Source organism: Pagrus pagrus (genome assembly GCF_965226575.1).
Source record: "Pagrus pagrus genome assembly, chromosome: 20".
In the NCBI taxonomy this organism is placed as follows: Eukaryota; Metazoa; Chordata; class Actinopteri; order Spariformes; family Sparidae; genus Pagrus; species Pagrus pagrus.
In genome coordinates, this window is record NC_140207.1 from 10,235,915 (window position 1) to 10,255,372 (window position 19,458).

Sequence of the window (19,458 nt, forward strand, 5' to 3'; positions counted from 1 at the left end):
AGTGAAACTTAAAACAAAATGTCTGTTAAAGGAAAGTTACAGTGAAATCAAATGCATTGAAAGTGAAACTATCTTTTTATAAAGGATCGGGAAACATTCTGAAGTTCAGTTCAGAACAGCGGGTAAATATAGAAACACTTTGATCATCCTTAAGACACATATTGTGCCAAAGATTACTCAAAAGATGAAGAAATAAAACCTGGAGAGTTGTTTATGTGATAGCTGCACAGAAATGCACTTTCATCTCTTGAAGTGCATCATCGGCCCTGTGATTCTCCACCTAAAAAATGCACCCCGACCCAAAAAAAGAAATCAAAGGTCCCACATGCATGAGAAGCGCAGATCAAAAAGAACGGCTACAGAAATAGTTTGGTGTTGAATCTTTATTAAAAACGCACTAAAAACACTAATGTGAGGAGTCATTGACGGTCAGCCGTCAGTCCACAGTGGTGGGAAAGTAACAGATTCTCCAGGCGAGCTTCACACAGGTGAGGCTGCGGGTTTTTCAGCGGCCTCGCCTTCGGGAGCGTCTCCTAGATCGTCAGAAGGCGTCAACGTGAAGTAGCTCGTGTGCTGAAATTTGAGCACTTCGTTGCCCCAGCTGGTCCATCCTGGTTGAAGACTTCGGGCAAACAGCTCCAAGCACTTGGGCTCAGCACCGACGTAGGGCTTCAACACGTCTATAGATGGACAGAAATGAGGAAGAGGAATCTGTGGTTTCAATATGGATTTATATGCTGATTATTTTTCTGATTCATCAATTATTTGGTTTATAAGAATTGTGAAAATTGTGAGAAATTTTGTGCACTAAGTTGCTAAATCTGTTCAATTTTTTCTTTTTCAGCAGATATCTTACGGCAGTTTTGTGTTTATGGTATTTCTTCGGCTTGTTTATTCAAGTTGGCTAGCTGACTCGACAGGGACTAGAAATCTCTGTCAAGGGAATAGTCTTTAAATCCATTTTGATTTCATATAATACACACCTTCTCGTGTAATATTTTCTTTTTAACAGTGACATCACAGTGCACTGACAGTACACTTTGACATCACAGCATGGTAAGCATCTAAATCACAGTTTCCATTTGGATTTCTCCATATTATTTAAATTACACTTAGATTTTACCATATTTTCTTCTTATCTGCTTTGATACTGTGTTGCCAGTCAGTTTGTGTTTTGTGTGAACTGTGTGGAAAAACGAATAAAAAAGTTGGGCGCAAAAAAATGGACGTTTTAATCCACTGAAAGTCAGGTTGTAAGATGACTGCACTGCATCCATTCCTTATGGGGGCACTTTGCTTGTTACTCTTTAATAGGCTGAGGACAGCGCTGGCAACTACCCAGCTCCTTCACACCACAGCACAGATTTTTCTGTGTGGAGGCTGGAAGTGACCTTGACTCTATAAGTGATGATATTCCAGGAGCAGCACACCTGACAGATACGTTTCACTTCCTCTGCCCCTGTGCTACTCTGTCTGCTCTGGTGCATGCTCAAACCACCCTGACACTCGCCTCAGCCAACACTGAGGCAGTTAATGAGCACAAAAGCTTGATCCCCGAACCGATCCAACCTGCACAATGTGGTGTCCTGCCTTTCCGTTTTCTCTTTCTTTGCACGTCAGAGAGTCACAGAGTGGAAAGGCCAAACATGCAGCGCTCCGACTAATTCAACCCCAACCGGTGACTCAGCTCTCAAAGTTGAACAGAGAATAAAGGAGCTAATTATCCTCTTAACTCTGGAATGGGACAAGGTATGAAACTTCTACTGAGAGAGGCCCGAGGCAAAGGAAGTTATTACTTTACTCTCTAGACAAGGAACATATTCAGCCTTAAATATTCTGCCTCAAAGGCTACTCATATTCTCTCAAGGGTTGATCACAAACTAATTATATTGCACAGGACTGCACTATTAGTTCAATTACAGTACAGTAACTAACCTCTCAGTGCTATTTTTCCAATAGAGTGTTGTCAATCAAATGAAGCAATGATGCAAGCAGAGCTCCACAGGCCCTATCTTAATCTACATGTACGTACTACTACTATTACACTGATGCCTATAACACGCAATAACATATTATGTTTACAACAAACTCCATTGCTAGCAGAGAGAAAATGTTGGACTAACAGAAGTCTTCAAATGAAAGCCAGTGTTGTGTTTCGTATCTAGTTACGCAGCTAGTCATGGGGTAAGCGTATCTACAATAGGTGTCATATCACGTTCACATTACATGACTGAGCTTCTATATTGGGAGGTGAAGCGGATGGAGGTGGATTGAGGCGACACGGCTGCCGAACCAGATACCGCACTGCGTTTCAACATTTGTAAGTGTGACGACACTTGATATTTTCAAGGAGATCGGGACAATTTCCAGCCAAGTTTGTGGTGAGAAAAAACTCATGTTGATGAGAAGTCAAAAGTCCTAACCAACACTTTTTGTGCCTAAACCTAACCAAACCATATAAAATGTTAAATTCAACCAAAACAAAGGAATAAATGTAAAGTTTTGACATATCCGTGGTTTGCAGACACATAAATTCCCAACATTTATTCTGCTGTTTGGGTTGATACCGTTAAATCGCCCAACACGAGCCAATGTCAATGATTCAAACACTCCCCTAGAGGTCATGCTTCTGCTTACACCAAACTGGACCGAATGATTTCAACCATCTGACTTATTACAGGGTCAAAGTGACAAAGACCTAAAAGAAAAACAACCAAACAAAACAAAAAGCAATCAGACTAGCAAAGCAAAACCACTATAAACAGCTTGATATTAATCTGAATAAAGTTTGAGGTATAAATCAGATGACAGCGAGTCAAGAAAGCTAAATATTGTTGCTGCCAATTAAACATACTGGCTCATAGTTCACTGTTACATATCCATTCCCCAATCAACAGCAATGCAACCCACACACTTGGCAGCGTGCCTCTTCCTGAGACGAATATTAGAAACAGCCATTTAACCACTAATTATAATACCAAGTTGGGAGGGGACTTCATAGTTGTAGGGGGCCCTAATTAATAAAAACCACACGTCTTGTCATTCAGAGAAGTGCAAACAGTTTTTTTCTGCAGCTTGACCATCTGGTGGGGATGTGTTGTATGATCTGTAAAGAAGTGTCCCTTATCTCTCCATGGCAACCACGAATGTCAGCGATAGGAGCCCCATGTGAGAGGGGAACAGAAGTGGGTCAGGGTTTCTCAGCGCTGCAGGCTCGAGGGTTGTGGCTTTACACCGCTGAGGCTGCCCACTGGCACCAGCAGACCTGACGTGCTCGGCATGAAGCGCAGCGGTGTTAGGGGGGATGATAGCTCGAGTCGAGCGTAAGAAAGTCTTTGGAAATGCTTGAAATTTCTGGCAGTTGCGTAATCTATTGCAGGGGGGAACAAAAGACGTTCATCCTTCGAGCCCTGAGGTGTTAAATTATCCTCTCAAATAGTGAAATAAATTAACTGTTCTGCTTTAAGTGGCTTCTGTGCAAGAGTTGGGTCGAGCCCTTCCAATATTTCATGACAAGCTGCAATTTATTATTATTACACTCGTAGATTTGAGCCACACCCACTGCCAACAGAGCTTTCTCACCTCGAGTAGAAAAAGCAAGAAGGGGCGTAGCGCCTGTGCAACACAATTAGAGGCGCTGCTCATTCTGCCCATTTTGTAGTAGACATATTTATTTAAAATACAAAGAAAAAGAGCCACAGATGAAGCCACCTTTCTCTTTAATATTAGTGCAACTTAGTCTATGTATTGTGTATCTAAATAAAGCCTTGAAAAACTGAAGCAACTGGAATAAACAAACCAGTTTTGCTTAAACCTGCTGAGGGGCTTTGAATCACACAAGCAGATTGAACACAATCTGTGTCCTGATCCACTTAATCTCTATGGTGTCACAGCTCCACAGTGGCATCCTTGTGATTTAAATCAATGTATTTTTAACAATATCCAGCCACTTCCATGTGGTGGAGGCTTTTCTGAGCCTCTGAAAGGGCACCGACAAACACTGGCTGCATTTTGCTCTCCATACTGCACAATAAATCGCATTCCCCTGAGAGGGAGGGCGATGACGTCAAGCCTCTCTTCTTTATAGTCCCTGCATATTCATTGTCAAGGTTTTTTACGTTGATTCTAAGTAGCGAGAGTCGGTGTTAGGAGTCAAGGCTGGCCACACCACGATCTGTGCAAAGAGGACAAATTCGATCTAATCTGAGCAGCAGAAGTTCCCAATCCAACAAATCAGAGGTTATTATATACAGTAAAGATGCTGCATGTTGTGTTTAAGCAGTTTTTTTCACTTCCAACATGGACATCTGCAAACACTGGCAGCTTTCTCAAAAGAAAATGTCAACTTTTTGTAGTGGAAAAGCAAGTTAGACGCTGCAAAAGTGTACAAAAAATACATTTCTACTTATATAGCGTTAAAAAAATCAGTAAGTTATTACTTTAAAGTGTTAAATTCTCCTACAAAACACATTTCAGTCACAATTTTGCTTGAAATGTAACATGGAATTAAATGTAAATGGCACATTTTTTTATTTCAGCCATGCAAACATAGATAACTGACTCACACCTTTGCAGGCTGTGGTAGGGTTTAGAGCTTATCATCAAAGTTGTGTAGCGAGATAACAATCACTGGTGTTGCAGCATTGCCCTCTGGTGGCGTAGTAAAACCCATAACAGCACAGTACTTTATAATTACCTGAGAGTGAAGGCTTCTGGGAGTGGAGAGCTGATGGGACGCTGACAATCAGGCGCTGATCCTCGACAGGAACCTCTGAAGTGCTGAAAGTGGTGAAAAAATAATTAATTATTTGTATTTATTCCACTTTAGGGTTAAAGAATAAAGAGTATAAAAAACAGGCACACAGAGAAGTCAATCATTTCACACCTTGTGGAGTTATCCGCCGCAGAAGAACGATACCGGCCCAGCACCAGCACTTCATACGGCTTCTTATGATCTGAATCCAGCGGAAACACAAACTGTCCACATGAGGTGACCTGAGGGAAAAGAGCGCGCACGTAAAACATCTACATTCACACCAAATGGGTCAGATATCCATGACTGACAGCTGCATTGATTCAAAGTTTACGTACCTTGACCCAGAACCATTCAGCCACAACTTCTACTCCCCAGTGTGGATACAGCTCATCACGGACGAAACGCAGGTGGCTCGGGCGGTTTGTCACCCAGGTGACCACTAAACAGTTTGGAGACGCCAGCAGAGGTATGGGGAGCCGTTTCAGCTGTGTTGAAGGCAAAGAACTGTATCTTCATTTGGGAAAACAGATGAAAAAACATATCATTTGTAAATACAACCACTATTATCCTTCTCCATTTCAGTACAATTCCTAAAAAGTCACGATACTGTACTCATAAATGTATTATTGAACCACTAGTATGATTATTTGTACACATGTACATTTATTCACATTTGCAAATATGTTGTCTAAGGAAAGTGATTCCCAAGATATTCAGGGGTGTCACCAGATGATTATGATTTTCAATGTGAATAATCTTGACGCCGATTGGATGGATTGCTATAACGTTTGGAACAAATATTAAAGGACCTAACAAGATGCATTCTAATTTCTTTGGCAATTTCTGGACTTTTCCTCTAGCGCCTCCTGTAGGTTAGTTTAGTGAAATATTTCAAAATCTACTTGATGGAGTAGCACGATATTTTGCAGACATTCATGGTTCCCCAGATGAAACCAGCAGGTTTGCAGACGAGCGTTTGGAAGCCTCGGGTTTGGCATTATGACCGTCGCCATCTTGGTTTTTTGGAGGCAGAAATGACCGTATTTGGACGAGGGAGCGCAGCTGGGGAGGACATCCTGATTGGATCTGACTGAGAACCCGAGGACATCTTCCCTACTGCTTCACACCTTCTGAAATGCTTGCATGCCAAATTACCTGCGACTTCTCTTCACAGACTTGTTTTCCCACGGTGGGTCCATAACTATTAAGTCAAACGTCCTTCCATCTGTGTGAGAAACAGGCAGCTTTAGGAAACAATGTCAAGCTCTCAGACAGCTACCAGGCTCTCTCACTTGAAAAAAAAAAAACACACTGACTCATACCAGAAGCATTTATGACAATGATAAATGAAGGGAGGGGTGATCATAATTATGCCACAGTGACCAACAGTTTTATACTTTTATCTTCATGCAGTAGAAGTTACCACAATAATGCAGTGGCAACAATAATTATAAGGCACTTTCACAAATCTGTTCCATATGACCTGAATATAATATTTAACTTCTTTTCTTCAGTTAGATGCATATTACTTTTGGGTTCAAACCTTGTACTCACAGTGAACTAGAGGTTGTATTCTTGTGAAATCAGAGAGCAGGAAGCCTGCGTCTGGAGGTATAACATATTCCTCTCCCATCAGTGTAACCACTGTAGCCCAGTCCGTCCTGTTCTCTGTAACCCGTGAGAACAAGTCAACGTGTGATGTACAGCCATCTTCAGCAACAAGTAGCTGAACGCACTCCTCCTGCTCCTCGTCGTCCACAAGAGGGAGCTCTTTAGCCATTTCACACAGAGCGGCAAGGCTGCACTCCTGGGAGGGAAGAGGCTCTGTCACCGCGTCTGTCACTCCGCTCAGATATCCGAGCGTTCGGGCAGAATCCACCAAAGACTTGGTTCCCTCCTGGATCACAGACCTGATCTGCATCAGTAAACAATATAGAGATCATTCAGTCTTGGTGATGTGCATAACACAAAGTATGAGGAGACAGGAGAGTGTAACTGAAATGCGTAAAAATAAAATGTATAATCAGTTGTGAAAAGTAACTAAGTACATTTACTCAAGTACTTTATTGATTTTTCTTTTCTTTCTTTATACTTCCACTACAGTTCAGAGGCAAATACTGTACTTTTTACTCATCTACATTCAATTTGACAGCTATGAGTTACACATTACTTTGCAGATTCAGATCGCTCTACCAACCAACCAACACATACATTATTATGCATTACTAGTAAAAATAGAAATAAAAATAAAAAACCTCCTCTTTTAGAAAGATGAGGCAGTGGCTTGTGCGTCAATCTTTAAATTGTCACTTAGCTGATCCCATCTGTTTGAGGGTATTTTCCTGTTTGTGCTAGGTAGTGACCATCTGACAATACATATTCTGTGTGGGGCCAATTATCCTGTTTTATTTGCGCATGTCTCAACATGCCCAGGCCACAAAGCTCTGGAGGAGGTAGCTACCAAATGTTGTGACGAACCAACTTGCCAAATTCTGACACAAGCCATCCTCCCTTTTCCCCCAGTACACTTTTCTATCTACTAATTGGTCTTGGCTCTCTTAATTCTGGAGATATCACACGTCATCTGTTACACATTCATATACACATTCATATTTGAGTCAACTGAGACAACATCTGTGGATGGCAATGCTTAATTAGTGGTTACATTCGGATAAAACTATCACAGCAGGCAAGTTTTGGTGCTGTAACAAAGCTGATTTCCCATGATCAAACTCTGCTGACTCAGCTGATCTCCCTGCAGTCTGCCTCTTGTCTACTGTATCCTGTCGGTTAGCAGCAGACAGGTCACTCTGACATTGCTCAGAAAAAGGTGTCCCGACAAGACCTGACAGTGCGGGCAGAGTCTACATCTGAGATGTAATGATTAACTGTTGATTAACTAACTAAACCCCAGTCTTACCTAAGTATATTTTGGTGCTTATCTTTACTGAAATGCTGTATTTCAACAATTCGGCATTGCATTCTAGTATCAGAATGGATGTATCAGAATCAGAGTATTTTTATTTCATGCACTCCTCTTCCTTGTCCAGCCCTGGTGCCTACATTACCCAGAAAACAACTCAACCACTGTTCAGCTGGAGATCCGGAGATTGAACAGTTGTGTAATACCAACACAAAACTCTTTTAACACGATATGACACATGCCCCTAAAACTTAACAGTAGAGAATGAGATTCAGCCTACCTTCACATGGAAGGCCTGTGAATCAACCTCGCCCTGGTTCAGTTCACCGTGTCTTCGTTTCCTTTTCTGAAAGTCAAATTGATATTGAGTGATGCACAAGAAATGAGCAATAAATTCAGTTATCACACACAAACGAAATGTGTTTTGCCTTCCACCATGGTGTCCTGCTCACAATTTCAGCGTCGCATATATGACTTTTTTCTGCTTTCTTTGTCAGATATGATAGTACACAAAATATTTTGGGGTTTTAAACCGATGTCTGTGTTCACTTTATGTTTTCAGTTTAGTTTTTTTAGTCTGCCAGACTTGACTTGACTCGACACAACCTGTGACTTGACTTGCCCAAGAATAAATGACTTGGGACTTGCTTGAGACTTGAACTAAATTACATGAGTCACATGTCTGGGCTCAAATGATCAATCGAGATAATAATTCATCAATAGTTGAATTAAGCAATAATGGAAAAACCCATTTTATTAAATATAAAATGCATCAATGTCTCTTTTCTTCGTGTTTTGAAATGTGTCTTTAAAATGAGTGAGGAACATATAATCTACAACCTACTGGGATGCTCTGCAATCTGAAAACTACACACCTTTAGATGAGAACTGATTTTTTGTTCAGTGTAGTAGCTCAAAAAATCATACAATTAACTAATTTGCATTAAAGAAGTATACTACATATGACATTACACAGACAGCAGTGATTTTCAGATGCCTTAATACAGCTCTGGGACCAGCAGGTGTCCCTCTAAAGTCACTTTTGTGAGCCCCTGGCTGCAGCATTTAGAGCAGCTTTCATTACCTTTGGTGGTCTGTCTGTTTTCTGCAACATAACCGTGTTTCCTCCATCAGTTGCAGCACTCTTATTCACACTGTTGTGGCTTTTTAAAATATAAAAGTACTGCCTTTTGAAACAACACTTGACACGTGACTTGTGCTTATCCTTGAATCGGATGCAGCTCGAATAGCCCTGATCGATGAGCGAGCGTGCATCCAAAACCCAGCCTTGGCTGCTCTGGACCACCACGGACATTATAAAAAATGGTGTCTTAGCTGCGATTAAAGCGAGCAAATGTTGAATCCATAGCTGGGTGCTGTCTGTCCCACGTCCCGCCCAATCGCACGAACGAATCTCAGCAGCTGGATTTCACTGAAAACGATACCGAAAGCTAAAAAACGTTCAAAACTCAGCGGCGCGTTTGTTGTCTGTTCGCGGAAGTAGATGACGTTGGACTTTGGTCCCTAACGACGTTCCGTAGAAACATTGCGCGTGAGCCCCTGGCGAGTGTGCACATAGCAACAGACAGCGAGCAGGATGGAGCACAGCAGCGATGCTCGTATTTAAGTTAGCTAACGTTAGGATAGTAACACACAAGAGTCGGGAAGATGCTTAATTCGGGCGGGCAGCGTTTGCCCGCATCTTTCCTGTGGGAGGAGAGGGTCGACAAGCGGGTCTGTGTGTATGACTGCCGCTTCGAGAACACGGAGGCTGTGTACAAAATGTTGGACATCAGCGGCTTCGACTTCAACGACTTCGTTAACGCGCTGCAACAGGTAAGGCTACCGTTAATTAACTCGGTTCACTTCAGGGTGAGGTAACAAGTTTGTCAACAGGTGTGGTCAGAGGGTTTTAGCACACTTTAAGTTCAGTTTTACAAACATTCTGCTCGTCTTGAATTTCTATATGTGGGCTCAATTTGAACCTTAGTTCAAAGTATCTGATATTAAATGTGCTTCAGTATCACATTTATTTACATGTAGGTATACTGAATCATTTTCTTTAACTCTATTTCCAATTAGCAAAATAAATACATTTGCTTCTTTGGCCCTGATGCAGCATGTAATTTGTAAAGTTACTTGTAACCAGAGGCGATTGCTCTAAGACTGCAAGGGAAGCTCAGCTTCCCCTAAAATGCCCCCCCCCCCCCAAAAAAAAAACAAGTGGTGAAATATGTACTGCTGTGTGTACATTTCATTGACTAAATACGCGCTAGAAAGCCTTCATCTTTTGTTCAGAATCAGCTACTTATCACAGGTAACCAGCGCAACCAGCATTAGCAAGCTGCACATCATGGCAGATAATATGATTGTTGTCGACCGGAAAATGAAAAAAAAAAAGAAAAGAGCTTCCCCTCCTTGAAAGACCAGCAGCCGCCACTGCTTGTAACTAAAGTTACCAAATAAATATGTCAGACCTTAGTTTGGCCCCCTCAACAAGTTGCTTGGTTACACTATATTTATTTGGTAACTTTAGTTACAAGTTACTTTGGCCCTGATGCAGCATGTAATCTGCAAAGTAATTACTGCAAAGTAAGTATTGGACCTGTACTTTGTTTCAGCGCTCTCAGAAGCGTGCAGGTTTATTAATGACATATACTCGGGTGCCAGTTTATTAGGTACTACAACAAATCCTAGTTGTAGGACTGTTGCATGACCCTGTAATCATTATTTCTCTGACAGAAGTTGCAGTGATGGTCAGATTTTTTTTTCTTTTGTTATACTGTCAATAAAACTAACCTGAAAGAACTGATAAAATAAACATTATAACCGTCATGAAGGTAGGATTTACTTCCGGGCTGTTCTGGCAACTAGGTGTAGGTGTGTTATGCTTCTTTTATGAGTATTAAGGAAATGAAACCAGCAAGATAAAGGGACTCATTAAATTCAGATTCAAATCATGCAGCCGACAAAACAACGTGATGTGATGGATGAGTAGAAGTTTCTAAACCACTTCTCAGGAGGGGAAACGAGGCCAAGAAATGCCAGAATTTCACCGTGGATGACTAGGAAAAAAGTCCTTTTTACTGATGAATACAAGTTTGAGATTTATGGCAGTAACAGAAGGGTGCGTGTGAGGAAACGCTTGAAAATAGGAAAATCTTGTTGAGAAGCAGTTGAATTCCTGTCTTGTTTTTGAGGTTGTGTGGTGTAAAGCCGACCAGTGCCTTTTTGATATGTAGCTTTTCTTGGAAGCAGACTTCACATCTAAGTGCAAAACGAAGGCAGCTGGACTTGCTCAGGGTTCTTGAAGATGTCCCGCCTCTTAAAGGGGCACTTTCTAGTTTTGGAGAGGAAATTCAAACTCAGAATTGTAATATTTGCAGTATTAATGAGGTAATAATACGAACTCAGAAATATGTATTTTTTTCATAACTGGATAACCAAGCTGTTCTCAGAGGAAAATAATGTCCAGAGCACTGTTTGAAGCTAGAAAAGTGGCAGGGTCCGCCACATATAAACAAAGTAAAACAGTATTAAATTGTGTTGTCCTTTAAGGTCAGTTTGTTTAGTCAGTTTATTCAGTCATGAAAACAAAGAGTTTGTTTATTAAGTTTGTTTAGGCACAAAGAAATCAGTCAATGAGGATGTTTTCTCTTCTGATGAAAGTTTCCTCCCCAAAACTACATAGTGCAACTTTAAGTTCTAAGGGACTGGAAATTTGTCCTTTGTGGGGTCATTAATGCTTTGAGAGCCGTTGAGATCTGTGTGGGTACTTAATCTCCTGATATTCATGTGAGTCATGACGGTTACATGGGTCAAAGTGTCCTTGGGAGCACAGTAGCCAAGTCAGCCTTTGTAAGTGACTTTTGGCTTATTTTTCTGTTGCTTACAAATATTGGTAAACTACGGAAGCGTATTGCATTCACTTGAGTAATTTTTTTTTTTGGTTTGTTTTTCGGGGTAATTATTTCTGTTTTTCGGAGTAATTTTTTTTTGGTCTGTTTTTCGGAGTAATTTTTTTTTTGGTCTGTTTTTCGGGGTAATTATTTCTGTTTTTCGGAGTAATTTTTTTTTGGTCTGTTTTTCGGAGTAATTTTTTTTTCTGTTTTTCAGAGTAATTTTTTTCTGAGTTTAGAGAGCATTTGAAACAATAGACGCATTCATTCCTTTATTGAAAGCTCGATAATGGAGACAAACATGACCGACTTGTTTAATTGAATCAAGTTTTACTTTGATCTGGGTTTAAGACACTGGGCGATAGTCCTGTCTTTAAGTCATATAGATGGTATTACCATTAGTTTGTCAACTTTACGCAGGCACCTGAGGACGGCGACAGGTCGCCACTCCGAAGGTTCACTTTCATGTTTCGGAATGCCGGCCCTTTTTTGAAAAAAGATCGCCACTCCGAACCTGAAACCCTAACCTTAACCATAACCCGGTCGGAATGGGGCTTTGCGGTTGTTCAGAAGGAAAGCCCATTCAGATCTGCTAGACACAGTAATGTTTCTCCAGAATCAGTTGGACAGATATGGCAGTTTGGAGGTTCTCGCGGGAGTTCGAAGTATCGCGATAATTCAGAAAAAAAATTACCACGAAAAACAGAAAATAAATTACTCTGAAAAACAGGAAAAATAATTAGTCAGAAAAAAGAAACAAACCAAAAAAAAATTACTCAGAAAAACAGACCAAAAAAAAATTACTGAGAAAAACAGACCAAAAAAAAAAAAATTACTCAGAAAAACAGACCAAAAAATAAATTACTCAAGTGAATGCAATACGCTTCCGTAGTAAACAGTCAGTTAGTGAATTATGTGAGAGGGGGTTGCTTCTTCTGGGCTCGTTTCCATAGACCTGGTTGCTTGTTTTTCTTGCAAGATCTGGCAATCCTGCTGGTGAGCGATCCCAGGACTGCATTGTAAACAGCTGATGGGGTGTCGTAGACCCCCTCCTCTGTTTAGTGATGGTCATTCCAGTTTGACATAGATGGCTTCTTTCACTCTGCCTTGTTGGCTCTCCTGCACATATGTCGCTGCACTGAACTGACGACTTTTGCTGCTTGTGCTAGGATGTTTTGTCTTCAGGGTGGACAAAACAGCTTCAGTGTTTTGCTGCAGATACAGACTGTACAGGGTTTGCCCTCTATCTGGAAGCCATCTGAATGCCCATATGAAGGCACTTTTGGCTTGAATTTAAAGATATGATAAGATAAGATGTGTAATATTAATTTGCATAAACTCATCATTTGCCTATTACTTTCTCTTCCTGCTTTTAAAAACTGCTCCCCTCTGTTTCCTCTTTTACAATAGCTGAAAGTAGTTTACAAAAGTAGCCCAGGTTGTGTATGTGATTAAATCTAGCAATCAATTTGTCAGTGGTAAATGAACATGTCAAAACACTTCACATTCACCCATTCAGATGCTTCATACACTGATGGTACAGGCTGCTGTCGTCTAATGAAAATCTCAGTGTTTTGTGTCCTCAGAATAGAAATGTGTCTTCAGAATACACCATTAGGTTTCAGTAACTCTGGCCTTAGTAAGTTTCCTTCTTGATACGTCCCATTATGTTCGATTACTCTTTTACTGCATTTTTAAGAAAAATAGAAGTGTTGTGTTTGGTTACATGATTCCGCTCTTGTGTCTGGCTACATCACATCTATAAGGTTTATAATACAGTAAGTTCAATTAATAAGTGCACATTCAATCAGCTGGTGTGGAATAACAAAAAATACATTTCAACCACTTATCATGATTCCTTCACATTTGATTATCATTTAGCAAATACAACAGTTATTATCAGTAACTACTTATTAATTTTACTCTACGCTGCCATGCAAGGTGCCAACCTGCTCATCAGCAATTTGGTGTTCGACATGCAGCTGGGGGAGCCGGGGATTCAAACTAGTGACCTTTCAGTTGCTGGATGACCCGCTCTACCTCATGAGCTACAGCCACCCAATGAACAGATTAGCTGTTTTGTCCATAAATTGTAAAATGAAAAATTACATCAGCAAATTGTTCAATCAACAGACCAAAACCCCAGGTCATTCAGTATACAGCTTTATAAAGCAGCAAATCCTCACTTTGGAGAATCTGAGAAGGGCTGGCAAATAACTGAAACCATTTATAAGAATCAATACTGTCGCCAATTACTTTTCTGATGACCGACTTATCAATTAATAGACTGATTGTGACACTCACATTCAACCATTTTTATTACAGGAATTTGCAATCGACCGACAGGAACCATTTGTGTTGCTCACGACGGACAGAACAGTCCTTGATTTTGACAAATTTGGTGAGTAAATCCATCCTTGTTGGTGCAAAACTAACCAATATGCTGCCAAAAACTTGATGTTAAAAAACTGCACAAATGCATGTTAAACTTTGGTTAATTTGTCCTGTAAATGTCATCACCTGTAACCCAACTTTTTCAGGCATTGTTTGGAATTCGCTGTGATATTGTCCATTTTTAAATGTTGATACTTGACTGTTGATATTAACATCAGGATACACAGGATGGGTAAAATACATGTTTTCCCTTTTTTTTTATTTTACTGTAGGGGAGCTTCAGGATGAAAGCACTCTGCACTTGTTGCAAAATGAGGATCAAGCTCCATCAGTGGCAACAAAGGAGCGCATCAAGTTTACGCCTCATTATGATACTATGCTCAAGAGCGGCCAGCATGAGTACTACGCTAGTCAGGGCCAGAACCCATTACGTAAGTGCTTACATGATCATAGTAGTATACTGAGCTGGGAAGAGACACTAAGCTGCACATGATTACACATAACTGCCTTTTTTCCAATTTTTACAGCATATACACTTGCTGAGCTGATCGACAACTCTCTTTCGGCCACAGCTAAAAACACCGGAATGAGAACAATAGAGATGAGGATGGTTGGTTCTGCAGCTGCACATCATTAATAACCAAATATTTACCTTTCACATATTGGTTTTACTTGTATGTCATGTCCAGAAAGAGCTCAAGCAGTTTGTGCTTTTATTTATTGAAGTCTGTCATAGTGATTTTCTTTGTGTTTTCCAGATATTTGATGAAACCATTGGGAAACATGCAGTGATTGTTTTAGATAATGGGTGCGGGATGACCTCTGTGCAGCTCAAAAACTGGGCAGTCTTCAGACTGTCTAAATTTAACAGAGAAAACAGCAAATTTGCAAGGTTGGTGCACTTCACTCTCTTTACTTCATAGCTTTACATTAGTTGTGGTTGTCCAAGTAATGTTTTCGATATTTTATCTTTTAGTTTAAATGCACAAAATTTTGTTTTTTTCTTCACTACAGTGAACAAGAGGGGTATGTTCGGCCTGATCCGGTCCCTCGTAGTCTCAACAGTGATATATCCTACTTTGGAGTTGGAGGAAAACAGGCTGTTTTCTATGTCGGAGACTCAGTCAGGGTAAGTCTTCAGTGCAGACATGAGCGGGATTTGTCGGTTGTTGTTTGCTACATTCAAAGTTGGTCCCTCCTCTCAGGCTCGTAGCTTCTTCTTGGGTGCGTCAGATAGATCTGGCACCTGGTCGCACTTTCATTGAATCATGACCGCACCCTACAGACTGTTATTGACTTGCGGCTACACACCCACTCTTTAAAGGTTGACAGCAAAATAAGAAAATACAGACGGTCTCTGCAGATCCAGACACGGCCACATACTTCTAGTGGGTCATAATGGATGATTGAGAGGGATTGTTTTTGTAATTAAGGAAAATCATACATATTCTGCCTATAAAGGGACAGTTCACCCAAGATCAAATCATATTTTTTGAATCTTGGCTGTTTTGCTCTTTATCCATCTAGATTGTTTTGGTGTAAGTTACAGAGTTCTGAAGATATCGGGAATAAAGATGTCTTCTCTCTCCAAAGTGCCCAAAAAATACATTTGAAAAACTCAACAGCAGTGTCTCTCTCCAGAAATCATGACCAGGTTACTCAAGATAATCCACAGGCCATGTTATGGGCAGTTTCATGTAGAAACTATTTTCTTTTCACCAAACTACAACCGCCAACTGTTTTACTGCACAAAACGATGTGTGCATCTAATCAGGAACAAGAGGCTCTGCTCGTGACAGCACAGGTACTAAACATTAATGGTGTCCTCCTCAGCTGAGCTGTAATGTTAGCTAGCTTAGTTAGTTTAATAAGCTGGCCTCTCATCCATGAGGAGATTCATGCTTCCTTCTTCTGCTTAGTGAAACAATTGGTGTGTGTAGTTCATTAAAGAGAAAATAGTTCCTACATGAAACTGCTCACAAAAAGGTCTTACAATCGTAATCTACTGGAAATGTGCACGTGCTTGTATCCGATTCGCCAACGCAACAGCTTGCGGATGATGTCAGATTGTGTTGAGCAAAGCACGAGCCAAGTTCAATAATTTATTTCTTTATTTTTTCCAGAGGTCTTTGCACCTCTTACATTGGCTTATTTAAATGCACAAGGAAATAATAACCATAGAGTTGTTTCCTTTCTTAATTAGATGATCAGTAAACCAGCTGGCTCCCCAAATGTCCACGAGCTGGTTCTGTCAGAAGAGGAGTTTAAGAGAAAAGAGAGGAACAAAGAGGAGGTTTACAACGGGATAATCACAAACAGAATGGTAAATGCTCGTTTGAAAAGAGTTTAATTTAATTCCTCAATTTTCCCATAACTCTATCCACTATCATCTGTGTGATGTTTCATCCTCCTCCTGCAGCCCGGTAACTCCTCACATGTGAAAAATGATGATGAGCGCTTCCTCCATGCCCTCATCGCTGAGGAATCTGGAAAGGAGAGCTTCACAGCCGTGGTCATCACAGAAATCCGCCCTGATCATATCACCTTTCTGAAAAAAGATTTCAATGTGTGGACCAGACAGCTCGCGTGAGTTCGTTCACCCAGTCCACCCAGTATGTGCTCCATCATTAATTTCATGTATAAAAAGTATATTTTTTTGTCTATATTTCAGTCACATATATCATTATTACATTCATGGAGTCAATGGAAACGACATGAGCAGCAGCTCTACAAACTCAGACGATCTCCCTAAAATTGAAATTCAGGTGAGGCTGCTGGTCTTAAAAGGTTCGATTGTTCATAGGAGTGACTTCTACTTATACAGTCTACTTTAGCTATTTTTTTTCCTTTGACCTTTCTCTTTTAATTAGATCACTTTGCGGGAGAAGCCTCCCAGATGTCCCCGTGTGATCAATATTAGGGAAGTGGAGGACGACATGCAGACTCTGTATATAAATACTGCTGCAGACACATTTGAGTTTAAGGCTGAACAAGATGGTGGCACAGTGGAGGGCATCATTCGGTATCATCCTTTCCTCTATTACAAGGAGACTTACCCTAAAGACCCCAGTGCTGTTCAAGGTATTTAATCACTAAAATACTGAATAGCTTACTTAATGACATATCACATCTTTGGGTGAAAAGAGTGGATTTTATTTTTTGTTCTTTGTTTTTCTGCCTCAGGTGTTGATGATGATGATGATAATGAGTCTGGAGCGCAGAGTCGGGCAAGAGCGAGAAGGCCAATATTTGAGTGTTTCTGGAATGGTCGGCTCATACCAAACACCAAAGTGTCAGAGTAAATACATTTTTTTCTCTTTAATTTGAACCTTTATCCCAATGACCAGAGCAGATATAAGGTCCTATGCCTGCACTAGAGCCTACAACCAACAGTGAGTGACCGTGTCGACAAGTGACCCACTCTCTCTTCTTTCTCCTTTCTCCTGAGCCACTTACACGCCACCCTCCAGATGATTGAAACATCATGCGGCCAGTGAGATTTCAAAACCAGCAATTTATAGTTTATATCAGTTTTAAACTTTGAAATTATTCAAGGGTTTTTTTGAGGTCACAAAATGCCATTTTGTTTGCAACGTACCTGAATATTTCCTTAGCAAAAAGGGTGTAGTGTTCATTTTCAGTGATATTGTTATCTAGTTTGAGCTTGGGCCATGTAAGATTATATGATGTCGACCCATTGTGTTTTTCAGCTGATGGGGGCGGTCACAGTTCATCTGCAGGCTTATTTGTGCATTTAGAGATGTAGGCGAGAAAAATAACTACGTATTTGTGCTGTCCATTTGTTAAAGGTTTAACTGGTGCACTTGGAATAAAGACCCAAAGTTGCCTGAGGAGTGTTACAGTCGGCTTTCAGGAGTGCTTTTCACTGATGACAGATTCCAGGTCAGCAACAACAAGCTCACGTTCATGGACCTGGAGCAGAGACTGAAGCAGAAGGAAACTATGTTCACACGCATTGTCAATGGACAGGTGGTCATTTACAAACTTTTTTTTGATGGGTATTACAAATCACAGACCCACATTTAAAGAGTTTTCCTTTGTAATCCCTGAATTAGATGTGGATATACGTACATGTTGAAGATTGTCAAATCATAAAAAGTTGTGGATTTCTATTATTGGAAATAATAGAAATCACAATAGCAAAAGCCAGACGACAGGAAAGGTTCACTAACTGTTAGTGGTACACTCTAGAGTCTATAAATAAGCCTGTCAGTGATTTCCTGTGTGTGTTGAATTTCCCCAGTGAGCGGGAGTGTAACAGGGAGAAAAAGTCAGCCAAAGAGAGCAAGTCTGCCACTATTTCCTTCCCCAAACAAGGTGCTTAAACAGGATGAGAGAAACACTTCAGCAGCACGTGTTGTTGGACTAGTTGGATGATTAAAGCTGTATTATGCAACAATTTTAATATCCACATTGGAAAATGATAACAGCTTCTTGAATGTGAATATTTTCTGGTTTCTTTAGGGATTGTGTCTGTTGAGTCCCAAGGGACCAGGAATGGGCCAAATGAGTCTTGGCACTAGTTCTTTATGCCCTCCTGCTTTTATGCTGAATGGTCTCTACCTATTCCTTAAAAACCTGCCCCTGAGGGCCAATTCTTATGGTGGTTGACATTGCTTAGTCTATGGCCCTTCTCATTGATTGACCTTTCTGGTAGACCAACACCTGACACCATTAGCTTCGTAGATTAGCCAATAGTATCTTTTCTAGATAGTATAAAAGGTGTGGTTAGTATATGATTAAACTCTCGCCCCCCGAAGGAACTCTAGTGCGATTAATCACAGCCCCCACACTGTATTATTATATCGTCTTACACAACATGTCCGCTTAACGTTTCTTTTAGCAGAAAAGCACTGTCAGTGTGCTTGGGAGTGCTTGGTTGAACCGCTTGTGCAGTGAGAGAAAAAATGCGTCACATTGGTTTTGATTGACATTAGCAATCGTTAGGGTTGACTACACAAACAACAACAAGCTTAAGTAGGGTGATAAAAAACATTACACTCATCCGTGACATTCAGTGTCTGGACTATTTGACATTTGAGGATGTCACCTTGGGCTTTGCGAAACACGATGGACAATTTTAACAATTTTCTAGACCCAACAAGTCAGTGATTAATTAAGGAAATATTGACAATTTATTGAGTGAAAGTAATCAGTTGTTGCAGCCCTAAGCCAGCTGTATGCAGATTTAGTCCAGAGGTTTTAATTTCAGAATTAGGAAGAACCTCAAAACATTGCTTAACTTCTTTATTTCCATGTCCACAGAAACAAAGAGGTATTGAGAAGGAGTTTAAGCAGTGGCTTCAAAGCTGCCACGATAAGTGGGACAAGCAAATCGAGTTCTTGGGCTACAAGGGGACCATAACACGGACAGATGTGTCTACAAAAAAAATGCAGCATCCCTGGGGGACATTCTCCTCCATCGAATGGGACGGGAAAATATACAGAGCAGGCCAACTTGTAAG

General features: G+C 40.6%; 2 protein-coding genes across 3 annotated transcripts in view; one reads left to right on the forward strand and one right to left on the reverse strand.

Annotated features, from left to right (window-relative positions):
• Positions 1-365: 365 nt before the first annotated feature.
• On the reverse strand, positions 366-9,181 carry mettl4 (methyltransferase 4, N6-adenosine). 2 transcript variants are annotated; one of them, XM_084340452.1, is made up of 8 exons: positions 8,764-9,179; positions 7,960-8,025; positions 6,311-6,671; positions 5,912-5,981; positions 5,092-5,266; positions 4,886-4,995; positions 4,697-4,779; positions 366-680 (listed from the first exon to the last, which is right to left on the reverse strand). In XM_084340452.1, the coding sequence occupies exons 1-8, from the start codon at positions 8,992-8,994 to the stop codon at positions 481-483; spliced, it is 1,296 nt and encodes a 431-aa protein (XP_084196578.1). In that variant the 5' UTR covers positions 8,995-9,179; the 3' UTR covers positions 366-480. The 2 variants fall into 2 exon arrangements, with proteins under 2 accessions (XP_084196578.1, XP_084196579.1); XM_084340453.1 differs by lacking the exon at positions 366-680 and adding an exon at positions 3,748-4,174 and having other exon boundaries at positions 8,764-9,181.
• Positions 9,182-9,257: 76 nt separating this feature from the next.
• smchd1 (structural maintenance of chromosomes flexible hinge domain containing 1) overlaps positions 9,258-19,458 on the forward strand; it is a 28,476-nt gene continuing 18,275 nt past the window's right edge. Inside the window, exons 1-13 of the mRNA XM_084340440.1 lie at positions 9,258-9,515; positions 13,904-13,979; positions 14,245-14,403; positions 14,500-14,582; positions 14,731-14,864; positions 14,987-15,101; positions 16,176-16,295; positions 16,392-16,558; positions 16,644-16,737; positions 16,843-17,053; positions 17,156-17,270; positions 17,782-17,962; positions 19,259-19,453. Of these exons, the coding sequence (XP_084196566.1) occupies positions 9,348-9,515; positions 13,904-13,979; positions 14,245-14,403; positions 14,500-14,582; positions 14,731-14,864; positions 14,987-15,101; positions 16,176-16,295; positions 16,392-16,558; positions 16,644-16,737; positions 16,843-17,053; positions 17,156-17,270; positions 17,782-17,962; positions 19,259-19,453 (1,818 nt within the window). The 5' untranslated portion in view covers positions 9,258-9,347. The remainder of the gene's footprint in view (positions 9,516-13,903; positions 13,980-14,244; positions 14,404-14,499; positions 14,583-14,730; positions 14,865-14,986; positions 15,102-16,175; positions 16,296-16,391; positions 16,559-16,643; positions 16,738-16,842; positions 17,054-17,155; positions 17,271-17,781; positions 17,963-19,258; positions 19,454-19,458) is intronic.